We start from the raw sequence: 13447 nt of genomic DNA on the forward strand, positions 1-13447 counted from the left end.
ACAGCAACTTAACCTGAATATAAAATACAGTAGATATAGACTCCATTATCACATCTGTCCAGTGTCATTTCACTGATGCCTCACAACAATGTAAAACTTTCTTTCATCTCTTTATCAGAATCATTTTCCATTCTATTTTTTTATGTGCTGTCATTGAACCGTTTTTAAAGAAAGCAAACTTTCATCCTTCTGTTCTTACATATTTATAAGTTGTTTTTTTTTATTTAAAGTTTTTTCCACAAGCTTTTAGCTTTTATTTTTCCTCCTCAGTTTAACCAGTGACTATCTTTTTAGCAGTCCACAGAGAAGACTTTGAGGTCTTTAAGACATGTCAGAGTTTCACGAGGTTCGACAGATCTTTAGATGATGATCCTTTAGATCATCTTAAAAAATGTTTTCAGTTCAATTAAGCTTTATTTATATAGTACCAAATTAGAATAATATAGGCCTTAGAACACCTTATATTACAAGGTAGAAAACCCCCTTCACTATTCTGGGAAAAACCCAACAATCATACAAACCCCTATGAGCAAGCATTTTGCATGGGAGGGAAAGAAACACTCCCTTTTAACTGGTAGAAACTAACCGAATCAGGCTCAGGGAGGAACAGCTATCTGCCACAAGTGGTTGGGAGGTGAGGGGAAAGAGAAAAGAAGAAAGAGAAGAGAAAAGCAAACCAGAGCATAAGGAGATAGGACAGAACATAGACTAAGGTAGAGAGAAGACAACATTTGAATGACATGCTGCAGTAATATATAAACACGTAATGAGGGAAAAGTGGTGGGTGAAGAAGAAGTGCTCAACACACCACAGTGTATCACAGGAAGTCCTGCAGCAGTAAACGGCATGGTTCAAGTTCAATTGTACCCGCCCCAACTAATTTATGAGCTTTATCACAAAGGAAAGTTCTGAGTTTAATCTTAAAACTAGAGAGGGTGTATGTCTCCTAAATCCAAGTTGGTAGCTGATCCTGCAATAGAGGGGCTTTCTAACTAAAGGCTCTGTGCCACATTCTACTTTTAAATACCCTAGGAACCACAAGAAAGCCTACAGTCTGAAAAAGGTGAAGTGCTCTGTTATAATTGCTCTGTTAGAATATAGTTGGTATTTAGGAGAAGATGATTATGGGACATCCGGTCTTTATGTTTTTAAGACATGCCTGTAGTTTAACTAATTGGGTCTTCGGCCTACATGAATAAATATAATGACCTATCATCTTCATATTAATGAAAGTGTATGCGATCTTTTCTTTTTTGGCAATTCTTTCAGTGTGTGCGTGTATATGGTGCATATGGTATCTCTTATTTTTTTGTGTAACCCTTTGTTTCATGTACAGCATGTTTGTCAACTTTGTTGTTTTTAAATGTGCTTTATGAATAAATTTGGACTGCATTTGGAAGGAAAGGGTGTATAAAGTAAAACTAAGGGTCTTATCAAGGATTCTGCAGTTGATTGTTGCATTCTTATCTTTTAGAAAGAAGTTTGTTGGTCACCATAGACACAGTGGGCCAGAGACCTAGCTATTGCTGTGATATTGATGCTGAATATTAGAAGACGCTGCATTTTCTTCCACTTTATAGATCAGAATAAAAATTGTTATTGTTCAGTCCCCCAAACGGCATGAATAGCAATAAGAGTTCTCTTGGCTCTTTTTTTTTTTTTTTTTACAAATATAAAGAGATACAGGAGTTCCAGTTTATTCAGGTTTGGGTTGTTCAGTTCTCCAGTCTTTCTTCCTTGAAATAAAAAAGCACCCCCAGAATAAAACCAGTATCCTCATACTCAGACGTGAAAGAAGTCCTCCACACGTGCATCCTAATACTGCAATTTATTCTCTTTGATATAAATGAAAAGTCACTCTTCCACCTTCAGCTAGTTTAGAACATAGCAGAAAGCCTTTTCAATGGTTTTAGTAGACTTTATCACATCACCATAATCATGGCATCTCTCCATGGGCTTCCTGTATATTTTAGAATTGATTTCAAATGTTACTAACCACTGTTAAATTAATGCTGGCCCTAGTTAAATAGCAGAAACGTTGACCATATTGCTCAGTTCATACACTTACATCCTAGGATGTGACCCTTCTGCCCTTTCAAAGTAGTGACTACATCTAAAGGTGGCTTTTGCCACTTGCAGACTCTGTAGCATCTTTTTAAAAATTCACTTTTTAAAACACAAGACTAAAAGATTTTATCTACTAAATTAAACTGCATATGGTAGCTTTTACTGTCTGGGTATTGTCTATCAGTTGTCTTGCTTATTGTTAACGTTCCTTTGCTGTTACAATTTCATTGGCATTTATTATTCATTACTTCCTTTCCATTATTTTATTAATACCAATTTTGAATCATGAAGAACACAATTGGTACTTATCAGTACAGATAAAAAGGGTCACTGCACCTGATTATTTTTATTTAAAACAAAATGGTCTAGGAAACAGCAAAGTGTGTTTGGCCAGAGGTGCAACATACCTACAATTTCCACCAGTAGAGAGCAGCATGGCAATAAATTTCTTTCCTATCAGATACACAATTAATTTACACTTCTAATTTGACAATATTCCTGGGCACCGGGGTAGGTTGCTGTGTAAGTGTAATGTACAGTGGGGCAAAAAAGTATTTAGTCAGCCACCGATTGTGCAAGTGCCCCCACTTAAAATGATGACAGAGGTCAGTAATTTGCACCAGAGGTACACTTCAACTGTGAGAGACAGAATGTGAAAAAAAAATCCATGAATCCACATGGTAGGATTTGTAAAGAATTTATTCGTAAATCAGGGTGGAAAATAAGTATTTGGTCAATAACAAAAATACAACTCAATACTTTGTAACATAACCTTTGTTGGCAATAACAGAGGTCAAACGTTTACTATAGGTCTTTACCAGGTTTGCACACACAGTAGCTGGTGTTTTGGCCCATTCCTCCATGCAGATCTTCTCGAGAGCAGTGATGTTTTGGGGCTGTCGCCGAGCAACACGGACTTTCAACTCCCACCACAGATTTTCTATGGGGTTGAGGTCTGGAGACTGGCTAGGCCACTCCAGGACTTTCAAATGCTTCTTACGGAGCCACTCCTTTGTTGCCCGGGCGGTGTGTTTTGGATCATTGTCATGTTGGAAGACCCAGCCTCGTTTCATCTTCAAAGTTCTCACTGATGGAAGGAGGTTTTGGCTCAAAATCTCCCGATACATGGCCCCATTCATTCTGTCCTTAACACGGATCAGTCGTCCTGTCCCCTTGGCAGAAAAACAGCCCCATAGCATGATGTTTCCACCCCCATGCTTCACAGTAGGTATGGGGGTGTTCTTCCATTTTCTGATGATTGCTCCCACAGTTGATTTTTTCACACCAAGCTGCTTGCCTATTGTAGATTCATTCTTCCCAGTCTGGTGCAGGTCTACAATACTTTTTCTGGTGTCCTTCTTTTCTGCTCTTTGGTCTTGGCCATGGCGGAGTTTGGAGTCTGACTGTTTGAGGCTGTGGACAGGTGTCTTTTATACAGATGATGAGTTCAAACAGGTGCCATTCATACAGGTAACGAGTGGGGGACAGAAAAGCTTCTTACAGAAGACGTTACAGGTCTGTGAGAGCCAGAGATCTTCCTTGTTTGAGGTGACCAAATACTTATTTTCCACCGTAATTTACGAATAAATTCTTTACAAATCCTACCATGTGAATTCATGGATTTTTTTTCACATTCTGTCTCTCACAGTTGAAGTGTACCTCTGGTGCAAATTACTGACCTCTGTCATCATTTTAAGTGGGGGAACTTGCACAATCGGTGGCTGACTAAATACTTTTTTGCCCCACTGTAATTTATTCATAAAGAAAGGAAACTGATTTCTTTCAGGCTGCAGATTCTTGAATGCACGGCAGTCGTGCAGAGTGTGAGATCTGACTTAAGCCTTTTAGTTTCAGGCGTGGTGGGAAAAGGCCCTATAAGGCAACACAGAGCATGTGTAAGTGACCAGTGCCTTACAAATTCCAATATTGACCAAAAAATCCAGTATCAACTCTAATATTACAATGTGCTGTCACTTGTGATTTATAGGTTGCCCTTCCATAATGTAACCGGAATGTAAAACAGTAAGAATTTTTTTTAAATAAATTATTCTTCCCACACTTTTGGCTGCTTAAACATAATAGCTTTCTTATTTTTTATTATTATGACTTAAATTGTATAAATAAAATACTTCAACTCCTAAACAACATTCTGTTTTGCTATTGTTTAAGGATATGAAGACGTCTTCTACATCTGCAAGTTTCACTTTGATATTCACGTTCACATTATAAAGGGAAGTGAAAGTCGCAGATACTAAGTGACAGTAAAAGACAACACAAAATGATTAACCTGATCATCTTCAGGTTTAAATGGCCTAAAATTATTCAATTTCAACTCCAGCTTCTTCTGCTACGGTAAAATGTGTGAGTTTAGTGTGTAAATGTTTTCCATAATTTATCCCCTATGCAATAAAAGACTGAGATACGTTGCTCCGCTTCACCACTGCTGTCATGTTTTCCTGCTGAAAGGAGGAAGCATGACTGAGAGGCGATCTAGCATTGTGTCTGCCCTCCCCTGCCATCTTTAACAGTTTGAAAGTAACTGTCAGTCTATCGCAAACAGTTTAAGCAAGGCGGTGTTACCCTCAGGACTTAAAAGCAGAGAAGGATCCTTTGAGAATGGTAGGTGAAACTGATGCAATTTCTTGAAAGACTTAGCTTTTCAATTGAAGTTCACTGCATTCGATGAACCGTAATACTACGTATTTGTCTGTGCGCATAAAGATATTTGTTCTACTTAACCATTGCGACCATCCCCCTTGCTCTATAAAACAGGAAACTACAATCTTGCATATTGCTGCAACACATTTCCTGCCCTCAAAATGTCAAAGAGTGTCATGGATGTTTAATATACCCATGCAAGGTGGATAGAGCCCTTTACAGATCTAGTAGATGTCCTTCACCCCGTTTTTTTGTTTCTATTTTTGGTCTGTAGACCAGCCCACTTAACTATTTATCACAGTATTATCTGGAGATATTGAGCATTTAATAGAGTGACACAATTTAACTAATGTTTTCATGGCCTGTTTTTACAGTCAAGCTCTTTAGTTGTGTGTGAAGTGGATGAAAGTCTGAAAGATAAACTGAAAAAGTTTCGATTTCGAAAAGAGACCAGCAATGCTGCCATACTAAGTAAGTAACGTTTATCCGTTCCTTACACACGTACTTCACATTTGTAAAACCATTATCAAACATTTTCATCGCATATGAATAGCTGCAGACCAACTAATATAAAATAAAATCAAAGCACAAAAGATTTCTCTTTGAAATTTCTTAGTGAAAATAGACATGGCGAAACAGCTCGTTATTCTTGAGGAGGAATATGACGTAAGTCAATTTTTTCTTTCTCTCTTTATTTACTCTGTTTGTTTTGATTTAAAAAGTCTCTCGCACTCTGTCTTGTCTTCTAGGACATCTCAATGGATGACTTAAGAAATGAACTTCCAGAGCGGCAGCCCAGATATCCTTACATCATATCATGAAAAGCAAAATTATTAATTAAAAAAAAAATTGTCTTTTTGCAAAATCAAGTGATCTTCTGTTGGCTGCTCCCCTTCTGGGTCACCGGAGTTGATCATCTGCCTCCATCTCATTCTATCCTATTATCCTCTTCTGTCACACCAACCCTCTGCATGTCCTTTTTCACAACAGCCATGAATCTCCTCTGCGGTCCTCTTTTCCTCCTGCCTGATTGCTCCACATCCCTTCTGCACACGTCCAGTCTCAGGGTTGCCGCTATAATTTTGTCTCAACCTGAGCTGTCCCTCTGATGTCTTCATCTCTAATCCTGTCAATCAAATTAAAGAATATTAACATATTCAGCTTTGCCACCTGTCTTTTTGCCAGTGTCACGGTCTCCAAACCGTACATCATAAGAGGTCTCATTGCCATCTTGTAAACCCTTATAAATCATCCCCGATACTTTTTCGCACCCACTCTACCCTGGCTGCACTCTTCTTCACCTCTCTTGTGCACTGGATTGGTTGACCCCAGGTATTTAAACTCATCCACCTTTGCTGCCACTACTTTTCCAGCATCACCTTTACATGTCTCCTTCTTATTCACACATATGTATTCTGTCTTGCTTTTACTGACTTTCATTCCTCTTCTCTCCAATTCATACCTACACCTCTTCAGACTCCTTTCTGCTTGCTCCTGTGCAGATTCTACTGATATGGTTATATACACAGAAAAGTTCCTTGACAGAAACGTACATTCATTGTCTACAGCTACAAATATGTCCATGATGATGGCAGAGTGTCTTACCCGCTGTGTTTCATATTCTCCAGTCCTGTGGGTAAGCAGTTACAGTAATCTAGATTCTTAAAGCATTGTAGCAACAATGGCAAAGTAAACTAATCTAAAATACACTTTTAAATGTTTTTATGGTGATGAAGGTTGAATTAGAATTCTAAAGATATGTTTGGGCGAGTATTAAAATTACCCCCCCAAAAATGTCACTTTCACTTTAATAGGGTGCAAGCCAGAGCAGCAGATGATGTATGCAGGAAGCAAGAATCGACTGGTCCAAACTGCAGAGCTCACAAAGGTAATTATCACAAAATTATGAGTTTATAATATACAGTGGTATGTTGAGTAAATACACTAGTATTTAATGTAACAATATAATAACAATATAATATTTCTACTTTTTATTCAGAGAAATTGAAAATCTGTAAATTTGTAGATTTTAATTGAAAGTCTCAGATTTACTTTTCTCTGAAATCTACTCAGTTGTTTTTAGTTATGTAGTTGACAGACATACTTTTGTTTACTGCCAATTTATTTAGCAGGTTATTCATATTTTAATGTAATGTTTTCTTATAAACATGTCTTTTCTTACATGTTAATTCTCCTGTGTATGAGCTATTGCTCATTTTATAATTTCTTTGCTTTACTCTCTAAGGTGTTTGAAACAAGAAACCCCGATGACTTGACAGAAGAATGGCTGAAGAGCCACCTGTCATTTTTTCGCTGAATGTACATCTTCTGCATCTCCAAAGGTTCCTTTACGAGGCTCAGTTTAATGTCCATCTGGTGTGTATGGAATTGTTAATAAACATTTTAACCCAAACAGCTTTGTCAGTTCTGCATTTAAATCAGTCATTTTAGGGTTGTTGTTTTTTTTCAGATGAACAAATACAATACTATAAGATCAGCTGTACTAATTACAGCACAGGTTAAATTCATGAAAATACTCAAGAGGTTCCCAAATCAGAAAAAGACGCAGAAAAAGAACAAACTCTGGTCAGAGGTTTGTTTTACAAAATGTCGTCTACAATTTATTACCTGCTTTGAGAGCCCACATGCTTTACACTATTCCCACTCCAAAGGCATTTCAAGAGTGGAAAACTTCTTTCATTTTTTCTTTTTTTTTAAACATGATCCTTTAATGACCATCTGGCAAACAACATAGAGGAATGGCGTACAAATAGCAACTAGAGTTAAATCTACAAATAAAAACTGGATTAAACAGAGTTGTATCCAGGTGAAAGGTTACCAGCATTTCATAAACAATTTGTAATCAGCAAGAAATTTCAGCCCCACATCAGGCCAATATTATACTCAATGACAGTGTAAGAGCGCCAATGTTTGGAGCTCAATATATAGATAAGACAGGTCACCGGCTCACTGGTCTTATTCACTGTCGCTGGCGTCACTGGAATCTGAGCCTCTGTCACTTCCACTCCCACTCTGAGCCCGAGTCTCTGAATGGTCGCTGCTGCGGTCGCTGCCTGCAGGAGAGGCGCTGCGACTCCGGCTGCCTCTTCTGTTCCCTCCTTCATCCTCACTGTCGCTGCCCTCCTCCCCGCTGCTCCTGGCTGAATTCTTTGGCTCATTGTCGTCGCTGTCGTCATCACTGCCAAAGATCTCTTCCTCATCTCGCATTTCTCTGGTCCTCTCCTCGCCGCTCTCGCTACCACTGCCGCTTGCCTTCCGCCTCCTCTTCCCTCTGTCTTCATCCTCGTCCTCATCTTCTCCCCTTTGTTCCTGTTCTTCATCGTCTCTCTCAGATTCACTGCCAGAGTTTTCTGCCTCGCTGCCACTGCCCTTCTTCTCATCACCTGGAGAAAATAGCAGTTCGTTGATTTAGCATAGTTACTGACAATCGCTCAAACTCATTTTACATTGAGGGCACATACGGACAAATGAGACTGCACTTTAAAGACATTTCACTACAGATTTAATCCCCAAAATATTAATTAGATTTAGATAAAGTGCAATAAGTGCTCAGGTTTAAAAAAAAAAAAAAAAAAAAAAAAAAAAAAAAAAAAGAGCACTATATAAGAATCGTTCCAGTTACCTAGATATAAGCTAAAGACGTGCAATTTCAACAGCACATGACAGTTTCCATACATCATAAATGTGTAAAATTACAGAAAATGCTCTGGTAGCTCACCGCCCAGACTGTCACGTATTTCTAAAACAAAGTTTGTTGCTTAATTCGACAAAAACAATCAAATCAAATCATCAGAGTCCTTCCCCAGACAATTCTGGGTAGAGGGTAGAAAAGTCAGTAAAAATTATATGTCAACAACTAACCAGAATCTTGAGTCTCTTTGTCCATATCTTCTTCCTCATCTTCTGGCTCATGGTTCTCCAACTGAGCTTTACGTGCCTCCTGAAAAATCACAGTGAAGGCAGTCAGTTATAAATACACAGTAACAGAGGAATGACAAAAATCAAAGTATACGGCCATTCCTAGAAAGAATTTGTAATCTAGTGTAGTCTGTCGAGTGACGTGGAAAACGCTGGAAGCAGGGGGCTAAATATATATAATAATGCAAACCATCATTGACCCCGTTAGTTTTTGGTTTTTTTGCTTAAAGCAATAAAAGACACCTCCCATACCGGCACTTCTTTTGTATAGCAACTACTTTGTTTATCAAATGTGTTGCAGCAGAACTACTTCTATTAGATCAATCATACAGTTCTAAACTTCTAAATAGTTTTCTTTGTCTTTAAAGACATTGTATCAATCCCAACCTTCTTCCAAGAAAAACAAAACAAACAAACAAAAAAAAATTTTCAGTAACAACAACATACGTTTCTAGCTTCATCAGCAAACTATAGGATGGAAAGCTAAACTCTTGATTGAAAGCTCTGAAAAACAATGAAATGCACTCACCTGAGCTTCAAGCTCCTTCTCATTCATGTCTCTGTGCTTACACACCAGCACAGCGTTTGTTGTAGACTGTGCTCCAGCCTTGGCTCTTCTCTTGCTCAAGCGCACCCTACAGGCCAGAATAACAGTTGTAAAAGGTCTTGGCCAGCCAGTTATTTGTCATGACGGTTTGTGCAACAACATCAATACCACCAATACCAAAACTTGTGCAACAAACCAACATGTACAATGTTGAAGTAGTTAAAAATATTTTCCATCCAAGTGTCAACATATACAAATCATTTCTAAGGTGTCACCTTGTCTCCAGCTCATTGTAGTAAACACCGTCTCCATCTCTGAAGATAAAGAAGTAGTTCTCTTCATAGCCTTTGCTGGCTTTGTTCTTAACGTTCCAGTTGTATTCCCTTGCTATCTTGTAATCATAGCTGAAACATACCATACAAAATTCCATTATACTTGTGTACAGTACACTTTCACCAAACACACTCAAAAAAATAAAAATAAAGTAAAATAAATAACACCCAATTAATGTTTATTTAATGCAGTAAATTCCACAGATACATGTTTGTGATGCATTATTTTACTTACAGATCCTCAGGCATGTAATCAATCCCCTCTTCAAAGTCTCTCTTGCGCTTTCGGAGCGTTTCCTCATTGGGCAGGAAGTAGGCCACAAACTGATTTCCTTCTTCATCCATCATACCTCTATATTTCACAAACAACAAGTGACATTTAACAAAAACAAAAAAAACAAAACAACAACAAAAACAAAAATAAAAGCGGTTGAAGAGGAGAACAGAGAAAACACATCTGATCATACCTGATCATGGCCTGAGACATCATTTCCACAGCTGCTGGTCCAGACATGTCTTTAGGTGCAGGATCGGAGTCAAATATGACTTGAGCACATGGATTGATCCACATCTGGGGCAAAGAGAAAATGTATTTATTATTTTTAACTACCAGCGCAACAAAAGTGGATTTCTTTTGTTGTTGTTGCATGCATGTTTCAATCATTAAGGTTCCATGGGTTAATACAAATAAATTCAGTTAAGGACTTAGCTCACCTTAAAGTCAGGGAACACAGGTAGTACCTCCACAGGAGTAACTCTGGGTTTGCTGTAATGCTGTGTAATCTGGAGATCAAGAACAACTCCATTTTAGCTAGTTTGTAGCTTACCAACACAAACACGTATCAAAATAAAAGAAATCAGTTGACAAACAGAACAATTTATTTATTTATTTTTAAATTGCCGGAACAAGAGTCGCACATCCAATACAAGGTTTAAATTGAACTCATTTCTTTTACATATTATATCATTTTGTTGGTGTAAGGAGAGAAGGATTTGAGCTAGGGCTGCTCAATTAATCGAATTTTAATCTAAATTACGATCTGGGCTTTCAATGATCATTAAAAATGACTGAGCCGATTATTAGCACCTCCCTCGTGCTTTACTCTCGCGTTGCTCTGTGTGGCAAATCAAGCGCACCTCTCTGGGTTTCGAACACCCGTCACAACAAGAGGACCCGAGGGACGCTCGGAAAGCTCGAAAAGGTAAGCAGAAGTTATTTGGAGAGGAGAGGATAATGGCTGCTGAAGAAAGAATGCCGTTGGTTGAAAAGAGAGGTAAAACGACTTCAGTGGTGTGGAAACATTATGGGTTCGCGTAGTGTGTCAGCTTTGCTACGGTGTCGTAGCTGCACCACAGAGCAACACTACAAATTTATTCAATCATTTGAAGACCGCTCACAAAGTGACATACGATCAAACAATGAAGGAGCACAGAGAAAAACTCTCGACAACACCTGCTTCATCCTCACAGACCTGCATTCACAATACCCTGTACAACGCGACTAAATATCCCACCAGCTCCCAGAGATATAAGGAGATAACAAACGTGGTAATGTTTTTCCTCGCCAAAGACCACTGCTCAGTGATAATCAACACTTTTCAGTTATTTTTTGTATTGCAAAATTTGCACTGTTATCAGTATTTGCACACTATTTTATATTATTTTTTGACAATCTTTAAAGCCAATATTCAGTACATTGTTAAATAAATATCGTCAAATAATTGAGATCTCAATTTCAGTAAAAATAATCGTGATTATTATTTTAGCCATAATCAAGCAGCATATTAATATGCTCACTCACAGATTTCTGTGCATCCTCAAACGTCTTCTCAATCGCAGAAATCTGACTGTCTCGGTCCTTGTAGATCTCTTCTTCTGTAAACTGCTGTTTGACAGACACTCCAATCCTAAACGCAAAAACAAAAACGTCTCGATTACATGAACACCTAGAACATGCATCTGTACATGTGTGGGTCTTGTTAATGTTGGTTTATAATGGAGCACTGTAACAAAAAAAATAATTTCCCCCAGGGATCAATAAAGTATTCTGATTCTGATGTGTGAAATGTAAAGGTGGAGTTCACTGATCCAACTTACTTGACTTCCACTTTCTCATTGGAAACACCGTATCGGTTAAACTCTGTGGAAATGTATTCCGTCTTCCTCATCCATGGGACAACTTTGGCATGCTGCTGCGACCTTATAGGGAAGGGGAAAATTGCTCAAAATAAAAAAATATTGCTGAATGCATAACACAAACCAGCCTATTTAGTAGTCATACCTCTTTGAACTGGATGGAGCCTGGATGTCCTCCTCCAACAGTTTTTCATCAGCGGGATCCAACAGAACTGAAAATGTGAAAGATTAACTTAGTCTGTGCAGACATTTAAATAATTCACAATGTAAATTAAGAACAGGATCAACCTTGATGGAGACTTACTGTTGGGGTCTATGCGGTATGTGTCTGGGTTGATAAGATCAATGGTGACCCCAAGGTCTGGTTCAGTCAGGAGTTCATGCTTGTGCTGCTTCTCAAGAGAAGTGGCTTTATACTGTACAAACCTGCCAATAAAGAAAACCACAGGTTATATATGGGTGTGTGTTTAAACATGTTTACTTGATGGGAAGTGAATACTTGTATTCACTCCATTCAGTGGAGTGAAAAATGAATACCTGTGCTGATCAAATGGATAAGTGATGAATTTAGGATCAAAGGGTATGTCAGGCAAGGTGTTGCAGTATTTCACTCTGCAGACAACTCCAGACCTGTCAAGAGCACCAAAGTAAAGAATACACCAATGGTAAGCCAGCAATCTTCACATACAGAAGCAGTTTCTGTACCTGACAGAAACTAAGTACATACAAATATGTTTTTAATCTACTGACCTCTCTGGGACGGTTCTGTGAGAGGATGGCCTGCTGGAAGAAAAAAAAACAAAAAACAAAACAGCCATTGGTTAGTAGTAAAGAGTGCACAATCCCTTTACTACACAATTTAATTTTATATTAAGAATCCAAATGTCTTCAACTTGGAAAACAGAGAACCTCTCCTTTTGGGCAAAAATAGGGCATTCCTTATGTTGTCTATACATACTTTTCACTGTGGTCTGAAATGTACAGCTTAAACTAATTACAAGCTAACTCTCATTTTATTTGTTTTATTGTATTTTGCAAGATTACAAACGAACGACCAAAAATTCAAAACAAATATTGGCAATGGCAACACTGGAAGGGGTATTTGTGCGTTATCATGTTTAAAAGGAACAAAAGCTACCCTACACATATGACAAACTTAAAACCACTATTTTTTAGTACTTAATAACTAATCTTTCAGGCGCCTTTTTTCCGCCACATTGTTGTTAGCATTCTTGTAGCCAACATAAAGTCAGCTTTTGATTTGCCTGAACTTTACATTAGTGCTGCTAAAAATAATAATAATAATAATAAATTGTTGACCGGCACAAACTACTGACACTAAGCTTATGGAAATCCCTACGCTGATTTCTGTAAGCTTCTCGTAAATTAGCCGAACGTTAAGCTTGATTGTTTGTTTGCTAACACTTCCGACTAATGCTACACACATCACAAAAGCACCCTGGGACCCGCTGACCACTTGTTTCTGCATTAACCTTAATTCCGTGTCGTAAACTGACACAAAACCTGCAGAAACCACTCAGGTACGCGAACTTGTAAAGGCACTGTTGAACGTACCTGTGGCCGTCTTCTCGTTGAGATTGTGTCTGAATCGTTGGAGCCATGTTTATGAAAAAACGCTTAAAATTAAAAACAAAACCGTTTGTTTGCACAAATACGTCCGAAGTCAACAAAAAAACATTAACTCCTATCGAGTTCATGGCCTGAGTGCGTTTTCATCTTTTATTAGCAGGATGGGATGATGACCCGG

General features: G+C 38.2%; 2 protein-coding genes across 3 annotated transcripts; one reads left to right on the plus strand and one right to left on the minus strand.

Moving 5' to 3' along the window:
- The first annotated feature begins 4638 nt into the window (after positions 1-4638).
- Positions 4639-7124, plus strand: gmfg (glia maturation factor, gamma). Its single transcript, XM_085370663.1, has 7 exons — positions 4639-4686; positions 5100-5196; positions 5342-5391; positions 5475-5524; positions 6279-6361; positions 6540-6613; positions 6971-7124. Exons 1-7 carry the CDS (start codon positions 4684-4686, stop codon positions 7040-7042), a joined length of 429 nt encoding a protein of 142 aa, XP_085226789.1. The 5' UTR covers positions 4639-4683; the 3' UTR covers positions 7043-7124.
- A 216-nt stretch (positions 7125-7340) lies between these two features.
- Positions 7341-13432, minus strand: paf1 (PAF1 homolog, Paf1/RNA polymerase II complex component). Of its 2 annotated transcripts, none has more exons than XM_085370656.1 (14): positions 13255-13432; positions 12430-12459; positions 12217-12309; positions 11984-12105; positions 11825-11891; positions 11641-11742; positions 11345-11450; positions 10258-10326; positions 10011-10114; positions 9779-9895; positions 9487-9615; positions 9194-9299; positions 8608-8686; positions 7341-8129 (listed from the first exon to the last, which is right to left on the minus strand). In XM_085370656.1, the coding sequence occupies exons 1-14, from the start codon at positions 13395-13397 to the stop codon at positions 7702-7704; spliced, it is 1695 nt and encodes a 564-aa protein (XP_085226782.1). In that variant the 5' UTR covers positions 13398-13432; the 3' UTR covers positions 7341-7701. The 2 variants fall into 2 exon arrangements, with proteins under 2 accessions (XP_085226782.1, XP_085226781.1); XM_085370655.1 differs by having other exon boundaries at positions 12430-12462.
- Positions 13433-13447: the final 15 nt, after the last annotated feature.

The sequence above is a fragment of the Diplotaxodon limnothrissa genome, linkage group LG14 (genome assembly GCF_057381915.1).
Source record: "Diplotaxodon limnothrissa isolate DT_005_m linkage group LG14, D_limnothrissa_male_GT1.1, whole genome shotgun sequence".
Classification (NCBI taxonomy): domain Eukaryota; kingdom Metazoa; phylum Chordata; class Actinopteri; order Cichliformes; family Cichlidae; genus Diplotaxodon; species Diplotaxodon limnothrissa.

Bases quoted from the DNA above. Each gene is read 5' to 3' on its own strand.
- paf1 (XM_085370655.1), bottom strand. From the start codon at position 13,397: ATGAACTCGATAGGAGTTAATGTTTTTTTGTTGACTTCGGACGTATTT. The intron at 12,106-12,216 runs GTATTCATTTTT...CTTTATTGGCAG, and splicing joins TATCCATTTGATCAGCACAG to GTTTGTACAGTATAAAGCCA. The intron at 9,616-9,778 runs GTAAGTAAAATA...GGTATGTTTCAG, and splicing joins GATTACATGCCTGAGGATCT to CTATGATTACAAGATAGCAA.
- gmfg (XM_085370663.1), top strand. The intron at 6,362-6,539 runs GTAAGCAGTTAC...TCACTTTAATAG, and splicing joins CATATTCTCCAGTCCTGTGG to GGTGCAAGCCAGAGCAGCAG. The intron at 6,614-6,970 runs GTAATTATCACA...TTACTCTCTAAG, and splicing joins AAACTGCAGAGCTCACAAAG to GTGTTTGAAACAAGAAACCC.